General features: G+C 38.6%; 3 protein-coding genes across 4 annotated transcripts in view; 1 reads left to right on the top strand and 2 right to left on the bottom strand.

Annotated features, from left to right (window-relative positions):
* The window catches only part of LOC139151212 (TATA-binding protein-associated factor 172-like), a 66,810-nt gene extending 65,632 nt beyond the window's left edge, over positions 1–1,178 (bottom strand). Inside the window, exons 1-2 of one of the 2 annotated variants that reach the window (XM_070723839.1) lie at positions 1,121–1,165; positions 752–804 (exon numbers count right to left, since the gene is read on the bottom strand). In XM_070723839.1, the coding sequence (XP_070579940.1) occupies positions 752–762 (11 nt within the window). In that variant the 5' untranslated portion in view covers positions 763–804; positions 1,121–1,165. Of the gene's footprint in view, positions 1–751 lie in introns of both variants that reach the window. The other variant, XM_070723838.1, reaches the window with a different exon arrangement.
* Positions 1,179–1,345: 167 nt separating this feature from the next.
* Positions 1,346–7,737, top strand: LOC139151215 (nucleolar protein 12-like). The gene is made up of 5 exons (XM_070723848.1): positions 1,346–1,470; positions 4,223–4,389; positions 5,402–5,523; positions 6,026–6,096; positions 6,797–7,737. Exons 1-5 carry the CDS (start codon positions 1,379–1,381, stop codon positions 6,927–6,929), a joined length of 585 nt encoding a protein of 194 aa, XP_070579949.1. The 5' UTR covers positions 1,346–1,378; the 3' UTR covers positions 6,930–7,737.
* A 1,644-nt stretch (positions 7,738–9,381) lies between these two features.
* On the bottom strand, positions 9,382–19,098 carry LOC139151214 (uncharacterized). Its single transcript, XM_070723847.1, has 6 exons — positions 18,960–19,098; positions 15,001–15,158; positions 13,511–13,604; positions 11,632–11,791; positions 10,824–10,979; positions 9,382–9,741 (listed from the first exon to the last, which is right to left on the bottom strand). Exons 2-6 carry the CDS (start codon positions 15,153–15,155, stop codon positions 9,584–9,586), a joined length of 723 nt encoding a protein of 240 aa, XP_070579948.1. The 5' UTR covers positions 15,156–15,158; positions 18,960–19,098; the 3' UTR covers positions 9,382–9,583.
* Between the last annotated feature and the right edge of the window lie 79 nt (positions 19,099–19,177).

Genomic DNA, 19,177 nt, shown 5'->3' with positions numbered 1-19,177 from the left:
TAGTTGGGAAATGTACTTTTTTATTTTGATATGCTCGAAAAGCTTGCAAGTTGCATTACTAATAAAGTGGCAAGAATTTGCCGGGATATATCGCAAATAAATCCACATGATTAAAGGTCAACATGACAAAAATGCTATTTCATAATATCTCCACCATACAAGAAGAAAATTTGTGACACCATAATTTATGACCCTATCTTACACAGTCCATAAAGCTTGTATATTTGATTTTGAGCTACTTCCAAAATGTGTCCTCATGAAACTTCAATGTGCACATGTTGTTTCAGCAAAATACCACAAATGCCCATTTGACTGATATTATTTACGGATTCAAAATTTGTTTATTCTTATACAATGTCCTTTTACCTTCTCACTTTTAAAAAGTAATTTCTATGTGCCCGTATTGGTGGACTGCTTTGAAAGTGTAATGACATACGCATGGGGCATACGTCATTTGAATGAATGCGTGGGTTTACCCACGGTTCCTTTACCACGGTCCAACCGCTGTTTACCTTATGCGTTCATGTCTGTTTTTCTTTGTCCCCACTCACGTCTTGAGAAAGATTTTTATCAATAGTCTGTGACTGTGAGCCTTGCTGATGGGGGTCAGCATTTGCACACCATTTGCACAGCCAGACTTCTACTGGCAGTATGCAGTGCACAGTCCCGATGTGTATGGTGACAGATTACCTCTACCCTGATAAAAATCAACCGCTGTTATCAATAACACTCCCATTTTACAGCTACCTACCTTGTGACCATGATTTCGTAGAGTTTCTTTCAACAGGTCCTCCGTCTGGACTACTGCGAATACAGTAAATACAGTTTGAAGTTTGAAACTGTCGGTTCTCCTAAGAATGCAAGTTTATTTTGGATCCTGCAGAAACAACACACTCACGACAAGTCACCGAAGTCACGACCACTTTGCAAACGACCGCTTCCTGTTCACTTCAATCGCAAGATATCTTTCAATGGTCACGACTTCAAATTTCAGAATAACGGTTCAATATTCAGGCTTTGCATTTACGAGGCTTGAACTGATGCATTGTTAGCGAACAAACGATGCAGCTCGCAGCTCCTTAGCTGGTGGGTTGACCCGAGTAAGTTTCAAGTTGGTTACCTTTCCACACTTCGATCCGCCATCAGCTGTATTTCGTACCTAAGCGAAGCATATAATGCAATATGGCTCTCTTTTCATCTTAACACCTTGCTTGTCCCTTGGTGATTATCATAACGTGTTAATGATATACTGAAAGTGTTAGAAATGGTTTAAGTTTCAGAAAGATGTAATATGCAACAGCAGTCACCACTCTGAAACGTTTTACAAATTTAAGTGAGTTGCACATTAATATCACGCTAGAGGGTCATATCATGAAAGATGGCAGCTTCGATCAGCAATCAATTTCGTCAAAAGAACCCAAGGAATCGGCAAAATAAATTTCATCTTGTATTTGATGAGGAGAACAGAAAGTGAGTATAGCATAAAAGCTTTGTCCGGGAGACCAACAGGATCAATAATTGTAAACTCTCTACTTCTCATGTTGTATCGCGAATGTATGTTTAGTACGACTGTATTTCAAGTTTCTAGCTTCTGGCACATGCAGATGCACATGGCAAGTGCATGGGAGAAAGAACGATGAGGGCGCCTACTCATGAAATGTTATCCTGTCCGCGCCGGACTCCTGACTCGTCATTATAAATGTCCATCGTCATGATCATTGGGTGGATTAGACGTATACGTTATTATAACAACGCACACGCCGGAACGCAGAGCTAATTCCCTGCAGACTGTACACACATGCAGAAATCATGGTTTAGCATAGCTCTGCATGGCAGGGCTGTGTGTTACCGGCGTTATACGGCTTCCAACCACAGGTGGTGGGAGGCCCTATAACGCCGGTAACACAGCCCTGCCATGCAGAGCTAGGTTTAGCACAGTGATACTTGTTATTAAAAGGTGGTGTTCGACCCAAAGGCGCTTGTTTGCTGGATAGTTTGTGCAGCAATCAACAGCATGCATGCTCTTCGCTCTGCACTCTAACACACCAAGGAGGTAACCACACTGAGTGTAGAGCCCAGAGTATGCATTGCAAGCAGTCTATTGGGCGAACTACCCTGGCATCAAGTGTCTGATATGGTTCGACCACAGTGTTACAGAGGGACCGTGGTTACAGGCAGATAGTATGGGATTGAAGGTCCAAGTTGGACTAAGGACTAGCCCTGCGTACAGGTCTTTGTGTCCCCGGCGTTATACGGCCTCCACCACAGCCCTTCAACGGTCTATGGAGATAACTGGCGAGATTCAAAATGGCGATTTCCATGGGTAAACAACTTGTCGAGTACGTTATGTTTCAGAAAACGAGCAGTTTTGGACGTTAGGACAAGTTGATCGCGTCTTTTCTGGGGTCAGTTAGGAGGTAAAGGTAGGCAGGGAAAGGATTTTGCCCTGATAGAGTAGAATTTTGGCCAAAAAGACCGTTTTTTACCTTCTCGTGTCTATTTATAGACAGAGAAGGTATTAGAGTTGAAAACCAGTATGCTGGTGTCAACTACTTCCGTCTGTCAATACTTCCGTCTGTCAAGATCCGTTGACGTTATGCCATTGTGATGGGTCATATCATAAACTGGTGGGGGTGTTCATGGTTCAGGTTGAGGTGTAGGAGAACGATTTTGAGCTGTGACAAAAATCAAAAGGGACTTAGTGGCATAGCCACAGTGTTACATGTAAGCCTTTCTCCAAGGTTCTTAGTTGACTACGATCTATTACAGACTACTGAGCTGACGTTAGGGGTACTCACTTTGTGTTTGCTCACCCTGTGTGCGCTAGTGTTTGGTACTGAGTTGCGTGGATATCCCCTCATGGCCTCACGTGATATGGGCCTGTTGCATAATCTGCAGATGATCATATGCCTCTGAGTCTGAAAACGGTCGTTGTGTAAGCCTGTCGGCATTTTCCTTGCATTTTTTCTCATTTAATTTTGCAAAATATCGGCGAGGACCTCAATATTTCAAGATATCTTTTTCTTCCCAATCGTTTCCTTGAGTTTCAGAGTCATATGAACGAAAATGAGTGAAAGTTTTAGACAGGAATATCGGACGTCGGCCATTTTTTTGTTGCGGTCTGGATCCGGATCGCAGTCGCCAGTTATCTCCATACACCGTTGCAGGGCTGTGGTGGAGGCCGTATAATGCCGGGAACACACAGACCTGTACCGTACGCAGGGCTAGACTAAGGACCAACAACAGACTGTGGTCACCATGGCATACACTTGAAACCAATGTGCCAAAGAAATAAAGGATTCGATCTCTGTTGCATATGATTCCATGAAGGTAGTAGATACCACCTCTGTAATAGTGTTGCAAAAGTGTCTGATGGTGACATAGCTGCAGTACAGTAGCTTGAGGTTTTGCCTGGGTATTTGGGTCGGACGGCCATCCGACCCAAATACCCAGGCAAAACCTCAAGCTACTGTACTGCAGCTAGCTATGACAATGCTGTACACCTTCATACAGCTTGTACAAGTCACAATTGGCGCCTCGGGTAGAATTGCACATTCAGTTTCTCAGAATGTGTTCATTTTCAAGATTTTTGTAGCAGGCCTAGGATTAATAGGTGATGAAATCGTCAGGAGCATTGGTGAATTATTTTCAGCTTTACCGGACGGCGACTGTATTGTTTGAAGTGGAATTGTTTTGAGGGTGAAATGGTATTAGGGGAAGTGGTTTGCTATGAGGTATAATGGTCTGAGGTGGTTTGATTGGACGAGGTGGTACAGTGCAAGCAATTTGCTTTTGGTGCCAAGTGTCTGGCAATCTTCCAACTATCTCTGGCCTGACAAATGAAGGTGTAGTTATTATCAGTGCTGAAGATAATTGTGTCAGCTTTTTAAATGTCATATTTTTTTATTCAGAAGTGAAATGATTAAGACATCCACTAATTTGACATACACTTGACCTTTTTACCCCCCAAGTCCCTGTGGAGGACACCACACCACTGACCATTGATGACAATGGGTCTTGGACCAAACCATGGTGGTTGACCCCCCGACCCCTGAAGTGTTAAATGACAAGACAACTCTTGTCTTTTCCCATTCCTGATTCAAGAAGCCTTGTGTGAAAACAATCTGCAGATATACTTGTCCAACAGTCTGCGGTTCAGTCAATGAGAACGACTATGATATGGACACAATGTGACGCCTGACTCTATTCTTTCACAAAACAGAGATTTTCTCACCGGGTTTCGTAAAAGAAAGGATGAGAGAAGGAAGAAGGCCAGACAAGATGCTGAGAAAAAATTGAAAGAAGAGAGATCACAGATCAAAAAAGAGAAAAGAAAATTTGTTAGAGAAAAGTTACAAAATCTTGACAGGACATCGACTTCCTACAAAGGTAAACTATAGGATTTTTAAAACAAAGTCAGCCTCTCCATTTTGGAGTCGGTAGGTGATAATTTGGATTGATACGAAGAAATGGTAATACTGAAAAGATTTCTTGTAAATCAAAGGTGCTTTATAAGTATTTAGGGATGGACATGATCTGGGGGAGGGAGTCAAAATGACTGAAAAATCTGCTGGGCAAAAATTACTCAAAAATGTTTCACAGTGATTCTGACTTTGAAAAACTCTTCATTTCAAGGTAAGCCAATTAAAATGTGTAAATCTGGAAAAACTAGTATGAATGCTAAGCAAAATGCAAAAAAAAAATATTTGTAAAACTTTGTGGATAACTGAGCAATATGCATGTTTGAATGCTGACCATCCCAACATCTAATGGCCCATCCCGAAATGAAAAAACGAGACCAGAAAAGCATCTTCCATATTCTACCTTCACATAGGTAATTCGAGTACTCCCTGCACTGTCACATCTCTTTATTACAGAAGTTGTGACAGCAAAACACATGTAAACATAAAAACAGACTTTGACCACATCCAGTGTTAAATCCAATGCAGTCAGCATGAATGAAGGACACACAGAGTGAAAATGAGTGTCATTCTTTAGTGTTTTTGTGGGCAACTTCAGTGTTCAACTTCATGAGAATAATGAGCTGCAAGAAGTTAGCATGTGCGCTGACATGTTTGTGGGTAAAGTGTGCAGTTGGTTATCCTATGGTCAGGCCACATCCACTAATCAGAGATGAGTACGTACCCATAAATAAACATCTCATTCTCCATAGCCTAGCACCATGTCATGCCTGTAGTTTTGAGTTGAAGTGAGTTCCAGAGTAATCTTTCACTCTTGTCATCATTGTAGCCACATGATAAATTTTACCTGACTTCTCTTCCAGCATCCACTTGTTTTATTATGCACACAGTTTACCAGTCATTGATTATATATACACACTCTTCATAATTACAACACATGGTACTCAGTATACAGAAAGTTTTGCTTTCATTTCTCACAGCTCTAGACAGACTTTTGAATGCCAGTGAAGAGCCTGTCGTCTACGACCATCCAGAACACACTGTTACCGTGACAACAATTACAGATGTTAATCTTGATGAGAATGTGATCGGCCCAAATGAGGTGAGCAAGAATTCTGGGTTTGAATGGAGAATTTACTGTAAATCAAGAATATAAAGTCAAATACTGTTATACTAGTCGTTGGCAGAAGGGCTCTTCTTTCAATGAAGTATCTTCAACATTGATGGGTCAGAAGAGTTGAAGACAAAGGTTTCATTGCCCATTGCGAACATTCCCTGTTCTCTTTTCCTGATTGTTTTTGAATTATTACAAATGTCTTCGAACCATAAATTTCTTGCTAATATAAGTCTGATTACAGGCACAAATAATCATGATTGGAAAGTTGTACAATTTTCTTTATCAAGAGATATAATTGAAAGCTGCTGGGTACTTTTTCCTGAAAGTAATGTACTGTAGGTTATTGCAAAGTATGTGTATTTCGGATTGTATAGCCTGTCAATGTCATCAGCTGGTCAGTTTCTGTCTTTCAGCAGGAATCTCCAAGACTCCATCATAACACACTGTATGTCTGATGACCCTTAATTCCTCTTTACCATCTTTCCAGGTGAATTATTCAGACAAAGGAGAGGACAGTGGTGATGATGGTGATCAAGAATCGAGCAAAACAGAAATTCAGTAAGTATGATTGACGAGCATAGAATTTTCAGTGTTGTATCACAAAGCATACATAAGGCGCACTTAGTCAACAGATGATCGCTGATTTAAGAGGCATTTTTCACAGCCTCCAACATAAATTGGTTTGTCTAGATACAAATTAATGATTTCCATTTCACATTATCTCATATAAATCTGCACCGTCATGTCTTTGCTAACACGTCATATGTGAAACTTTTGCCCAAACTTTCCTCTACAAAACTTTAAACTATCCCTAGAATAAAAATCTGCCGTCACCGTTTAGAGTTGGGCACTAAAGAACATATGACAGATACTTGAAATGCAAAATGCCTACAATGCCTGTGTTGACTCTATGGCGAAAAGTAAAATTTTTGATTTTCACAATAATAAGCCTGTGAAAACATTATTTACTTTATTAGCATCAAAATGAGCCCCAATAAGTGGTAGACCAAAAAAGTATTGTAAAAGTTTGAGTCTTTGAATATCTGTCCCCAAGGCATTTTCTAACTTAACTTTAGCCATCTATACACAGGACACTTCCCCTAACCGGTAGATGGAAAATCTTCAAGTGGTGAATGTACCAGTGAGGTATTCATCCTGACATACTGTTCATTCAGTCATTACAATGTATAGAATTTCAATTTGGAAATACTGTTTCTTGTTTGAATGTTTCACTATTTTCATATTTTTGTCCCTCCAGTTCAAATCAAAGTCGACAGATGAAGAGAAGGAAGAGAATGCAGAGGTACATGAAATTTAAAAAGCAAAGTAAAATTGCAAAAGCTAAAAGGAAAAGAGATAGAACTGGTTTGAAAAAGAAGAGGAAGAAATAAAATGAACTCTAAACCAGGCAAACTAGTTTTGTTTTACCAGTTTGGGTTTTGGGATACGTCTCACCATACATACCCTTACTCTGCTTCCCTTACTTGCTCAGGCTGGAGCATGAGGACAACTCTTCGACTCGCTTTTGGCATCAAACGACTTTTATGGCATTCCTTCATCAAGTTATGCCCAACAGCCTTCTATTCACTGTGCTGTAATGTCACTCCATGTCAGGATGTGAAATAATATAAAGATTCAGGACAGCTGTACACGGACACTTCAATTTTCACATTTAGAAATAGATTTGCCTTTAAAAAAAAGAGAGCTAATCCTGTGTGTAGTGCTTGTATATTGTGTTGATGAGGACTTTGATTAGCTGTTGTATTTCTGCTACATGGGGTCCATAACTGCTCACAATAATGGTACACAGATAGGAACATTGCTTACTGTATTGTGTATGCTGGGACTCTCTTACAGCCCCTTGTTTGCTATGCAGCTGTGTCTTCAACCATATGTGAATGCGCCCTCAAAGGTCTTTCTAGCAAGAGGGGCTCACTGAGCCAGCCAAGCTAACGCAGAGCTTCACTGGCTCATTGAGATCAGCTAAATTGCTTGGGGGGGAGGGGGGTGCGTCTCAGGCGCAGCTGTCAAGGGGCTGTGAGGGAGTCAATGTTTATGCATGACAATCCATTGTACATCAGTTTCAAAAACCAAATGCTACATCCAAGAGAACTGTCCTCCCTACACACGTACCATTTTCGGACAAATCTGTCTCTGTCACAATTGGAAGATCAAGAATAAATATAATTTGCAACGTCAGCTTTTGTAATTCTGCACTTTTCTTTATTCCTGAGTGAAAAAAAAAAGTTGAGTACAACAACACAGCGGTGGAAAAGCCTAGTTGCAAAACCTGAGTACTCTGTGCACATGTCAATGGTTATAATCTAGCTAGCAAGTACTAAGTGAGCATCTGTTATGCCAACACTAAGGGGCTGTGGATAATTAAGACATGCACATGACAAGGGGGGGTCAGTACTATTTGATTTTTGCACACACATTCACTTGTCTCTTTTTACGCAATGAAAAGTCGTGGGTATGCATGTTTAGATTTACTTTTGAAATTTCTGTCAGTAAAGTTTACATTTCAAAAATCTATTTCTGCAATTTACCATGTTGCTGAAAGTTCAAAATCCTGACTTCAGACTTCCAAAAAGGGGAGGTTGTTGGAGGTAAAACACACGAGTTTATTTTGCCATGTGCATGTTTGATTACTCACAGTCCCTGAATCAAAGCTCATATTGTAAATGGTCTGAAGTGAAGCACACTTGCAACGTATCAGAACTACTTGCAACTTGTCTCTACACACCGAGTACAACATGTACAATGTTACACCGTATGACAATTCTTAACCACAAATAGCAATTCTTTACAGATAGTGGAACTGAATAACACGTCAAATTGGTACTATTTTCATTCTTTACCTCTGAGCAGCAGGAGTGAAGATAAGTGGATACACACAGCACTATACATTAAACACTACTAACCTAGGGAGTCATTGGGGTTGGGGAGGAACCCTTTGGTTTGTAGTCCAAGGGTTTGTGCGCACACAGCACATCAGGGAGTGTCCTCAATTCTTCAGATGTTTTATGTAAATTTTTGAAAAGTATTTCAAATTTCTAGATAAGGGCAGTTTTGAAAGTGTTCAACAGATACTGTTAAGTTAGTTTTATAACTTCTAATGTTAAGAAAAGTGAATCCTGGTGAGTCATTCCTGCCAGAAAGCCAAAATAATGGCTTATTGCTTTACATCTCTAACAGAAAAAGTGGCATTCTTGTTCAATACCGCAACAAATATTTTCAAAGTTTGTACCAAAGTACATGTAATTGTATGGTCAAGTGTATACACTGTAACAGACCTGGTCCCTTGCGTATACGCATTTCAAATAAATTGGCCAGTTTCTTGCATTTTATTCATAATTCCTGGAGTTCCATTTCATTTTAAACTCTGACAAATCAAGTATTTATTGCTTGCTGTTGAATTCCACATTTTTCAAAAATTCAATAATTTTTCACACATATTTTAATGCTGAAAGACTAAATGGCCTTTAAACATTTTACAAAGTAATCACGTTCTTCTCAAAAGGAAACACCACACTTTAAACACAAATGCATACAATTTAATTCATCGGAAACAGGAAAACTATTCTCAACGGTTCATGACCGGCCTTTTCAAATTCTTTGAATTGTGCTTCAAAGCAATAACCACACACAATTGTGTAAGAAAGAGTCTACACATCTAAACATGTCCAAGAGGTTTTAAAGATCTACATTTCGCTTGGTGTACAAAGGAAAGCTTTACCAAGCTTTACCAGTTCATTCACATGTGCACTGTTGAACTATTCACATTATATAAACCTTACAGGGAATATTATATAAACACAATGCATGATGCTTTACAAAGACTATTTCTGAACTCCTAGACTGAATGTACTGTAAAACACCGAGTCAAAATTTGTTGTGTCTTTGGTATTGCAATGTAGGTTGACCCTTCCCCTCTGACCCTTGCAACCTCTTTTCACCCAAACACTATGTATTTCACATAAATTGGCAGTATAAACAACACAGAACCAGTGTCTCTGAAATCCCTCGTTAGGCCAGGGACTGCTTATTTCTTCTGTTTCTTTCTGTTTGTTTTGTTGTTGTCTTCCTGCTTCTTCCGTTTTCTTCGTACCTCTTCCAGCATGGTGCCATCCAGCTGCGTTGCAATGACATGGGTCCAGAGAGCCAGTTCCACTTTATGTGGGCACCACCTGACTTCTGGCTCTGTGTATGTGAAGATGAGGTAGCAGAAGTAAACCATGATGTTAAGCTGGAATAGCACTGATCACAAATGACGTCATTTTCTCTCTCATTAATATGCATAAATAAATATTTCTCTGCACTTTCCGCATAAACGACGAAAATAAAACCTGCTAGTGTTACAATGGCTACTAAAAGTCACACTAATTTGTATGAATTTATGGCTCAGACTACAAGCTGCAATAACAGTCGCGCATGCAGCAACAAAATTTGTCAGAATTTTAGGCAGCATTTTCCAAGTGTCCAGTTATATTTAGTAACAAACCTGAAATCGCAATCAACGCTATTATCACCAGTACCTTCCACAAACAAAGTAACATTTTGGAATTTTACAAATGACATGAAAGACTGTGATTACTCGAACCCTGCTGCATCAGTGGTGTTCTGGGTGTATACATGCACCAATATTTCATCTCTTTTGCCTGTATTTAATCTGGGCAACTCACAAATTAACCCTTATCCCAGCCTGCAAGTAGGTTAAAACCAGTGATGCATTACATGTCCAATGTGTTGCATTTTAACGATGACCTGAGCATTTTAAGACCCTTGAAGACATTGATATTGTTAACATGATATTTACTGACTTGACGTGCTGCAACATAAAATGCCAAGTATGAAAATATGTACAACTTTTGGCTCAATAAAGTTTTTTACTGACTCTGAGATAGGAAAGTGATGGTTAAATCTGTGAACAACAGCATATCATGGATTCACCCCTTCTATCTTGATATCAGATACCATTATTTTTTTAACACAATGATTTTAGTTTTACTGTTCAGTTGTACCATAATCAATTCTGTATTCTATACACAAATCAGCAAAATGCTTCCAATGAGGACACTGGATAATGCTGAATGAATACAGAGGAAATTTCTTTGTGTAACCTTCATCCATCTTGAACAAATATTCTAATTAATAGGTATCAATCAGTTCAATCATAAAGTAAAACTTAATTGCCTCACAGCATCAAATACACTCTACACACAAGCATGCACACCAATGTCCTCTGAACAAGTTCACACCACAAGTCATCCGACGGCACTTACCTTCTTTGTGTAACCTCCGTACAGTTTTCCTAACGAGCTCCGAGTACTTGTTATAATGCTTCAGGGTATACTCCAAAGGTACAAGCTCTGGGAATGCATGCATACTCTCATCTGCCATGAATGCAGCGCTTTCTGGAGCTCCAGCCGCTAAAACAGCTGTTAGTGGTATGGAATAGAGAAATAGAGATATGTTTGAGCAGTAATTTTGTACAAGATACAGAAATACTGAAGAATCTATGGAGATGGTCCACTAGTCTATACACTCACATGTATAATCTGCCTATACATACGTGGGAAAGAAAATATACTGCAACCACAGACTTTGTCCCTTTCACCACCATTGTTTGGCCCACACTCACTCTTATCTAAAGTGACAGTGGACAAGTTTGTGGGGGAACTGAGGATGAAGAACTTACATTTGTAAACCTATGAACTCTGACCTCCAGGTGACCTATGATATCAAACGGATATTTTCATCCGAACAGGGTGCAAAGGTTAATGGAGTGTGAACTGTGACCCATACCCTGAGGTGACTGCTGAACAATGCAGTACATCGAAGATGAACTCAAGAAAATCTAAAACATCTTCCAGATTTGTACGCTCTACACATCATCATTATTCTTATGCTAATAGCAGGGTATGGATAAGCAATTTCAACTTTCAGAATCCTGAAGTAAGCTTCAGTAACATCCAAACTGAATACACCGGCAAGATTCCAGGAAAACCGAACACAGTGAAATACCAGAGTGCAACTGTACGATAGCACTTTCATATATGTTCTACTTGCTCAGTATTTATGCAAACTGACCTGAGGCAGTAGCCGGTCCCACAGCTTTCAGAACTGTCAGAGCCTGTATTGCAGCCGATAAATCAGGTAAACACTGAAATGCCTTCTTGCTTGCATTGACGACTGCTTCTTCAGTATTTGTCTGAATCATTTCAGCCAACCTTGGCCGAAATTTGCCTCTCTGTAAATATTGAACACATAAAAACATGTTACTGCATTTTGACTACATTACAACCACAGGATCACTTGTCTTTGAAGGTAAAACTTCACAATGTTAAGACGTTCGCATTACTCTGCTTGTCAACTTATCCTCTTCAAGTATGATGGCAAAACGTTACGTGCATATATTTACATCAGTTCTTTTATTTACACGGCAAATATTGACCAGACAGTGCCACAATAGTATCAAAAGACACAGTTCATCAAATTTCAGCAAATACCATGATATAAAGTAACCAGATACAACAGAAAAGATACTGACAAGCATATCTATTTCATTTTATGTACCTATATGGCTGATAAATTATTCATCTGATAATGCAGAGATGCTAATCTTTCTCTGTGCTGACAAATGGAAGACAGTCCCTTCCCATTATAGCCTGCAAATACATAATACTTTGCTGATGCCACCTGAAGTACCGGTATTCTCTGGTTGTAACTAAGACGGTAGCCTCACTCATTTTGCTTTGTTCAGTAGTGTTACTGTTTACATAATGATAAAGCATTTATGGGGTCATATGAAATTCTAGATGAATCTTTCAAGGACAACTGACGTCATGATGACATAGTCCGTGTTAACTCAGATGTTAGTGTAGTACATTGATTAGTGCATTTTTAAATGATTCATTGCTACAACAGATAGATTATCTCCTGTGCCTTGAGCACACATTCCCTAAAAGTATGTCCTTCACAAACAACATTTCCCTGAGTGATGGGAATTCTAAAGAAACAAGAGGAAAATTTTAAAGCATCTGTCGGAAATGTCACAAGGAACTTTCATATATTGACAACATGTCATATTGAAATGTGCCAATTGAAAACATTGCCTTTGATACATTACATCATGATCAAATTTTTAAATATACAATTTGTTTTCACTTTTAAAGATATTGATGGACGGGATAAAAAAGAGAATTCTCAACATCTGTTTCAGTCTCTTGAAGTAAGAATAGCAACATCGAAGATTTTCACTTTTCTCAAATTGACTCAACAGCAGAAACACCAACCCACGAATTTAAAATCATGTATACATCTCATATGTTCATCACTTTGTATATCATTTACACTGACTAATGGGAAACCTTTATAATAAAGACCTTAGAATAATGCATGGAGTTCAATTTCGAACGAGGAGTACTGGAAATAAACTCTCATGAACCACAGGTCAAAGGTTATAATCAACAATGACTGCACATTCTGCCCACTGTATGGTAAATATACAGCAAGTAAGCCATGGAGTGTCTCCATCGGTGGCCTTGACTTTTTAAACTTGTTTCAATTTATTAGGCAACCGAATCAGTACCAATGGATTAAAAAGCTGCAAGGCTAGGCTATTAATTCTCTTCTTGGAAACTCTTGCCAAGATATCCATCTATTTAAAAGTCATATAGGATAAAAAACAGGCATACTGGTAGGACTATTAAAATCCTGGAAAAAATCTGCAAACAGAATGAATGCTGTTTCTGATGACAAAAATAACTGGGACATTCATCTTAAGGAAAGAACAGTTATAGATACTTGATATTTTCTTGTCCGGGTTCTGAAGGTTAATCCTGACAAGCTTTGGTCATTTCCTTCTGCAAAACTTTGGCAATTAGCCAAATACAAGAGCATTCTGAATCACTGATGGAAAATAATCTGATTACTTGGAAAAGGCAAGGGGAGCGTGCATTGTACTTACATTTAGCTTCCATTTCATCAGTTTGGTTATTTCCTTGTGTGTGATATGTTTATCATCTCTGCTGTTTATCATAATTGGCAGTTCCTCTTGATACCTACGGAGATAAAGAAAAAGAAATAATCACTCAATTCATAAATGCAAAATTTATGACAATTTCAAGACTGATTTGTATGCAGCGCACAGAAAGCTGACAGGATATGAGACTGCTTGGAATTCTTACAGATATGAGAAGTCTTGAGACAAACATTAGACAAATCTGCACTGTTCAATTTTTCCATATTGGTCTACGTTCTTTCCTGAAAACAAATCACAAGAAATATGATGACTTGAAGATATTTAACTGGTTAATTGTTAAGAAGCAAGTTAATGGCCTTTCTGTCATGCCTATCTCCCGGTATGTAGGTTAACTAGTGCCAAAGTCAATTTTTGTCACCTTGAGAAAATATACTCCAGCCATTTTTTTTCAGGTTTTCGTCAAAATTTTGATAATAAACTGTAGCCAATGAAATGTGATGTCCATTTGGTCCAAAATTATAAAAAAAATTACAGAAAAGTTCATTAAAATTGGTAAAAATGTGGCACTAAAATTTTGGTGGGAAAAATTAAAGCACCCAAAGGGTTAAGCTAAATTCAAAACCATAGGAATGTAAATACACGGGCCAGGGAAAGAATCAATGTTACTATTGTTTCATACAACATTTTTCTGTTTATTTCAGGAACAATCCTAGTGGAATGAACACATTTCACTCTGCACTGATTTTATAAAGTTATGGACATCTCATGTTGTAAGTCAGCAGACTCTTTAAACATGTGACATTTATGAACACTGAGTCTATTTTGGCGTTTCTTGAAATTTCATTGCATCAACCCTGTACAACACTTGCATCTTGCAAAATTTAAGGTGTCAATCATGACCAATGCACCTGGATAAACCTAGAGATTCATTTGGGTTTGGCAAAGGCGAGAATGCATCTGCTGTCCTACAACATGATAGTTTTGATTATCAAAATAAGTCTTTGTTTGTAAAGTACCTTTCTTCTTCAATTCCCAATATCATGTCAAAATGCCAAAAAACAGTCTTTATGTCTCTATTGTGCAATTTTACTGTTGACAACTGTATAATACTTTGTGTAAAAACTAATTTGCCAACAATAACATTACACATACAATACAACAAAAACTGAAAATTTATCAAAAGTTAGAGATATTGTTACTATACCCTCGTAAAACAGGATGAGTTTTAATTAACAAACTGGACAATCTACCAAGTGAGGATGTCTTGAGCTGCTGAGTGTACCTTGACACTTACTGTTATTTCTGTTTATTACATGGACAAATGTTATTTGGGTTCAAAAGTTTTCCTGTACAAATCAAAGGAAACCAAATCAGAGCGCACATGGGGTTCTAACTAAATACTAAATTGTCGTCCCATACAAGTCAGGCTTTAATACCAAAGGTCAATCATCTGCTAGGTTGCCCATAACACTTACCATTTATCAAGCTCTATCAACTCCTCTTTTCCTTTAGGTCTTGTAATTTTAGCAGCTTTCAAATCAAGCACTTTGTCGTACAGTTCTAACACATTCTTCCACTCTTCAGAACTCCCGTATCTACAGAATCTGAGTGTGTCCTCGCTCGCTGTCATTTTCTATTCATTAGTGAAAACGAGGCAAAAGAGAGTTTATATGAAAGAAGAAGCGTAAACGAAGTCCCACAGTAATGTCATTAGTTTGTCCAGTATCTTCACCTAATGGATCGGTCTGGCAATATCTTCAATTTCTGAAGTGCCTAAGCTGGATACTTTATCTATGAACCACATTTTAGATGTACAAATGGTTGGTGGCAGGGTCCAGGAAAGGTCAATTTGTTGACAAAATGGCGGGATGAGATGATTTTGGATGAAGTGGCACTATAAAACAAAGGTGTTTTGACATGAAGGAGTTCAGGGCAAGTTCATTTTGGAAAGGGGTGACCACAAACTATATATGAGATGTAATATCAGACTGCTACAGAGATTTTGTTGCTGGGGTAGACACTATCTGATGGAGAACTACTTAAAATATACAGTTATATTGGTAATTTCCATCACACTGTGCCAGAATAAATGACAGCTCTATGTACATGACGGGTTGACAGTTTTATGAGTCATACAAGTCAAGGTCCAGTGATAAGGCCTAAAAAAAAAATTGTGTGTTTCCGGTAACCCGACCTACCCTAGTTCAAACCCCCCGACCCTAAACTTTTTTTGGACCTTGAAAACAAATCCCGCCAGATTGGCTGGGAAAAGTTTTAAATCACGCGTGATTTCATGACGTCATTAAACAACAATAGCGACTGCTTGTGCAAGCGTGTTTTCCGTAACATATGAGAAATGCGATCACGTTCAAGAAAAAATGTAAAAAGTGTGAGAGGCTCCCCACCTAACTATCCAAAATGTTTTTGTGTCGAGTTTGTGTTTAATTCGGTTCAAAAATGTGTTCCTATATTCTTATCCGATTTTTTTGTGTTAATGAAAATGTTTGTTTCACCTCGGATATTTGTAGGGAAGTTTGGATTAGTGTGTACGGTAATGTTTTGTTTGTGTGGGGAAAGCTTATGGCGATTGTAAAAAGTGTGAAAGAGGCTCCCCACCTAACTATCCAAAATGTTTTTGTGTCGAGTTTTGTTCGTTTCAAAAATGTGTTCCTACATTCTTATCCGATTGTTTGTGTTAATGAAAATGTTTGTTTCGCCTCGGATATTTGTAGGGAAGTTTGGATTAGTGTGTACGGTAATGTTTTGTTTGTGTGGGGAAAGCTTATGGCGAGACGCAGCCGGACCTATGGTGTTACAAAGTTGATGAGTGGCCCTTTGACGCTTGCGTTTCGAAACCCGAGTGTGGTTTCTCATCAGTCGCAATGTAGATTCTTTCGTTAGTTTGTGTTTGTGAAAATTTATTTTAATGTATTTTAGTGGTCTTGCTCTTCGAATAGCGAGGCAAGAATATCAATGTTTGGGTCTCGTTGTGAGTCCGTTTGGTGGTCTGGTTTGTTTGGTTTTGTTTCTTTACTTCTGTAAATTTTGTTTTGACTAGTGTGTCTTTTAGGTTTTTGTTTCTCTTGTAAGCAATGATTGGTGATTCTGGGAATAGATTCCTTAGTGTTGAGTCCTTCTCCAGTTCAGCCAAATGTTTCAAAAGACTTCCCTTAGGATCTTTTGTTTTATGTAAGGGCTGTATGTTGTACTGAAGATGAGTTTGTTTGTTGCTTCTGTACGTGTACTTGTACAGTTTGTTAGTGTATTACGAATACTGTGGTTTATTTTTTCTGTTATATTCGTGATTTCATTGTTTTTGTATTCTCTGTCGAGTAGTTTGTTTCTAAAGAAAGCGACTTTTTTAGTAAAGTCGTCATTGTTGTTTCAAGTGCGAGCGTATCTAAGGATTTCACCTTTGATAAAGCCATTAAATGTTGCTGTCGGGTGACAAGATTCTCTATGTAGAAATTGGAATGTGTCTGTTGGTTTAGTATGTGTTTTGATGTCGAGGATATTTTCTTTGTGGTATCTTGCACCTTTGAAAACTACTACATCTAGAAATGTAATTTCTTGTGTTGAGTTTTCGTATGAAAACTTAAACGTTGGGGGCATTGTGTGGATTTTTTGAATGAAGTTAGTGAGTTCGGTTTGTGTTCCCAGAAAGATTGCAAAGACATCATCTCTGAATCTTTTCCAGAAGTGAATGTTGTTGTGGTTGTTTACGATTATTTTCTTTTCAAGTTCATGAAAAGCAATGTCTGCTATCTCTGGCGAGGCATTCGATCCATGCTGCAGCCGCGGGTTTGGCGGAAATATTGCTTGTTAAATTCAAAACTGTGTGTTTTAGAATTAGTGAAATCATTTCTATTAAGTCTTCCGTAGTGGTTTTTTGATGCCGTAATTTGTTTGAAGCGAGGTTTGTGAGTTTAATGTTTCACTGACTAGCCGAATCGCTTCGTCGTGAATTGTGTTTGTGTCCATCGACACCACGTCGAGTGTTACAAGAAATGCATGTTGGGGGAAATTTGTTTTTCTATTTCTTGTATGAAGTTTGTTGTGTCTTTTATATTTGACGGTTGTTGCTGGACCAGTGGTTTTATGAAGTAATCCAGCAATTCTGAAATTCTGTTAGTGGGACTGGAGCAGCCACTAAATATTGGTCTCCCTGCAAACGTTGAGTTTTCAAGCGGCGGTTTGTGAATTTTAGGCAATAAGTACCACTGCGGGGTACGGATTTTTATGTTTTTGGGATCGAGATACTTATAAGTATCATGGTCGATGTGTTTGTTCTCGTACATTTTGTTTAATAGTTCGTGTACTTTGTTTACTGTTTGTTCTGTGTCGCACTGTCTAGTTGTGTATAATACTGAGTGTTGCGTAATTGTCTTTTGCATTCGTGTATGTAATCTTTTGTGTTGACAATGACGATGCCTTGACCCTTGTCGAAAGGTATTGAAATTTTCACATTTTCTTTTTTGCTGAGAAAAAAAAATTACCAAAAAAAAAATTTTTTCCGACCTACCTACCCTATTTCTGAAGAGCATGTTACAGGAAACACACATTTTTTTTTTTTGGCCTAACCTACATAACCTATTTTAATTTATTGTAACGTGGACTGACTTTGGCAAATGTAGAATGAAAACTGTAATAAATAACTGATAAAACCAATTTTGATTCTTGACTTGAAGATTAACAATACCATGGACATGGTCAATGATGGTGTACTCTTCTAGTAGTAAGTTCTACCTGATATGTGTTCTGCAAATGGCAGAGAAAAGCTAATTCAATACAACTTGGTGAAAACTGAGACTAGTATATGGTACGTACTGGTCCCAGGTGAAAAAAAAGCATCCCAACACTACAGAAATATTGAACAGCATGCGTGTGCTAGAAGGCTGAAACACTTTGCATTCCATGGCCTGTCCTTTTCAACCATGGTTCAATCGATATTTCAGTCTGTCTTTTCAAAGAAAACACAATGGTATAAAGTACCCAGATGCTGAATTTGGTTCCATCGTAATGAGTCGTAGGACAGCAACATGGAATATGTCGCATGAATTCAAATCAATACAGAAAACACCAAATACGATGGTGTGCCTGTGTAGCCTGTATGGTCCCTTCCTTTATAATACTAAGTTACCGCTTCTACGTGCAACAAGAAACCATCTTACAGCCAGGAGCGCAAGACTCGAACAGTGAGTCATGCTATAAAATGCACGACAGCACGTAGCTTGGTAGATTGGATTTGAGAGCTGAGTAGACTCCGGAGATTTGTGAGAGAACTTCACTCAACATCGCCTCTTCAACAGCGTTCTGGGGCTGTGCATGGCTTCTTTTCGATGGCAAACTCTAATCCTGCGAGAGTGTACCACATCTTGCTCTCTATTCTGAATACGGCACAGCAAAGGTAGGCTTTAATGGGCTATGTACTCACCAACGACGGGTCTTCGCCGAACAGATAGATGGTAACAGTAAATGCAGTGTATAAATACAGCAGAGATATATTGCAGACAGCCTACACAGACTCACAAAGAAATGTCAATGCACTTTCCATGTGGTTGTCAGCTGACATATTCCTTAACCAATAGAAATGCTTCTTATACAAGGGTGATACTTTGACCCCATCATTAACCAGTCATCTGAACGCTTTCA

This window comes from Ptychodera flava, chromosome 15 (genome assembly GCF_041260155.1).
Source record: "Ptychodera flava strain L36383 chromosome 15, AS_Pfla_20210202, whole genome shotgun sequence".
Classification (NCBI taxonomy): domain Eukaryota; kingdom Metazoa; phylum Hemichordata; class Enteropneusta; family Ptychoderidae; genus Ptychodera; species Ptychodera flava.
Note: the sequence above shows the minus strand (reverse complement) of the source record. Positions and strands in the feature narration are given on the sequence as shown.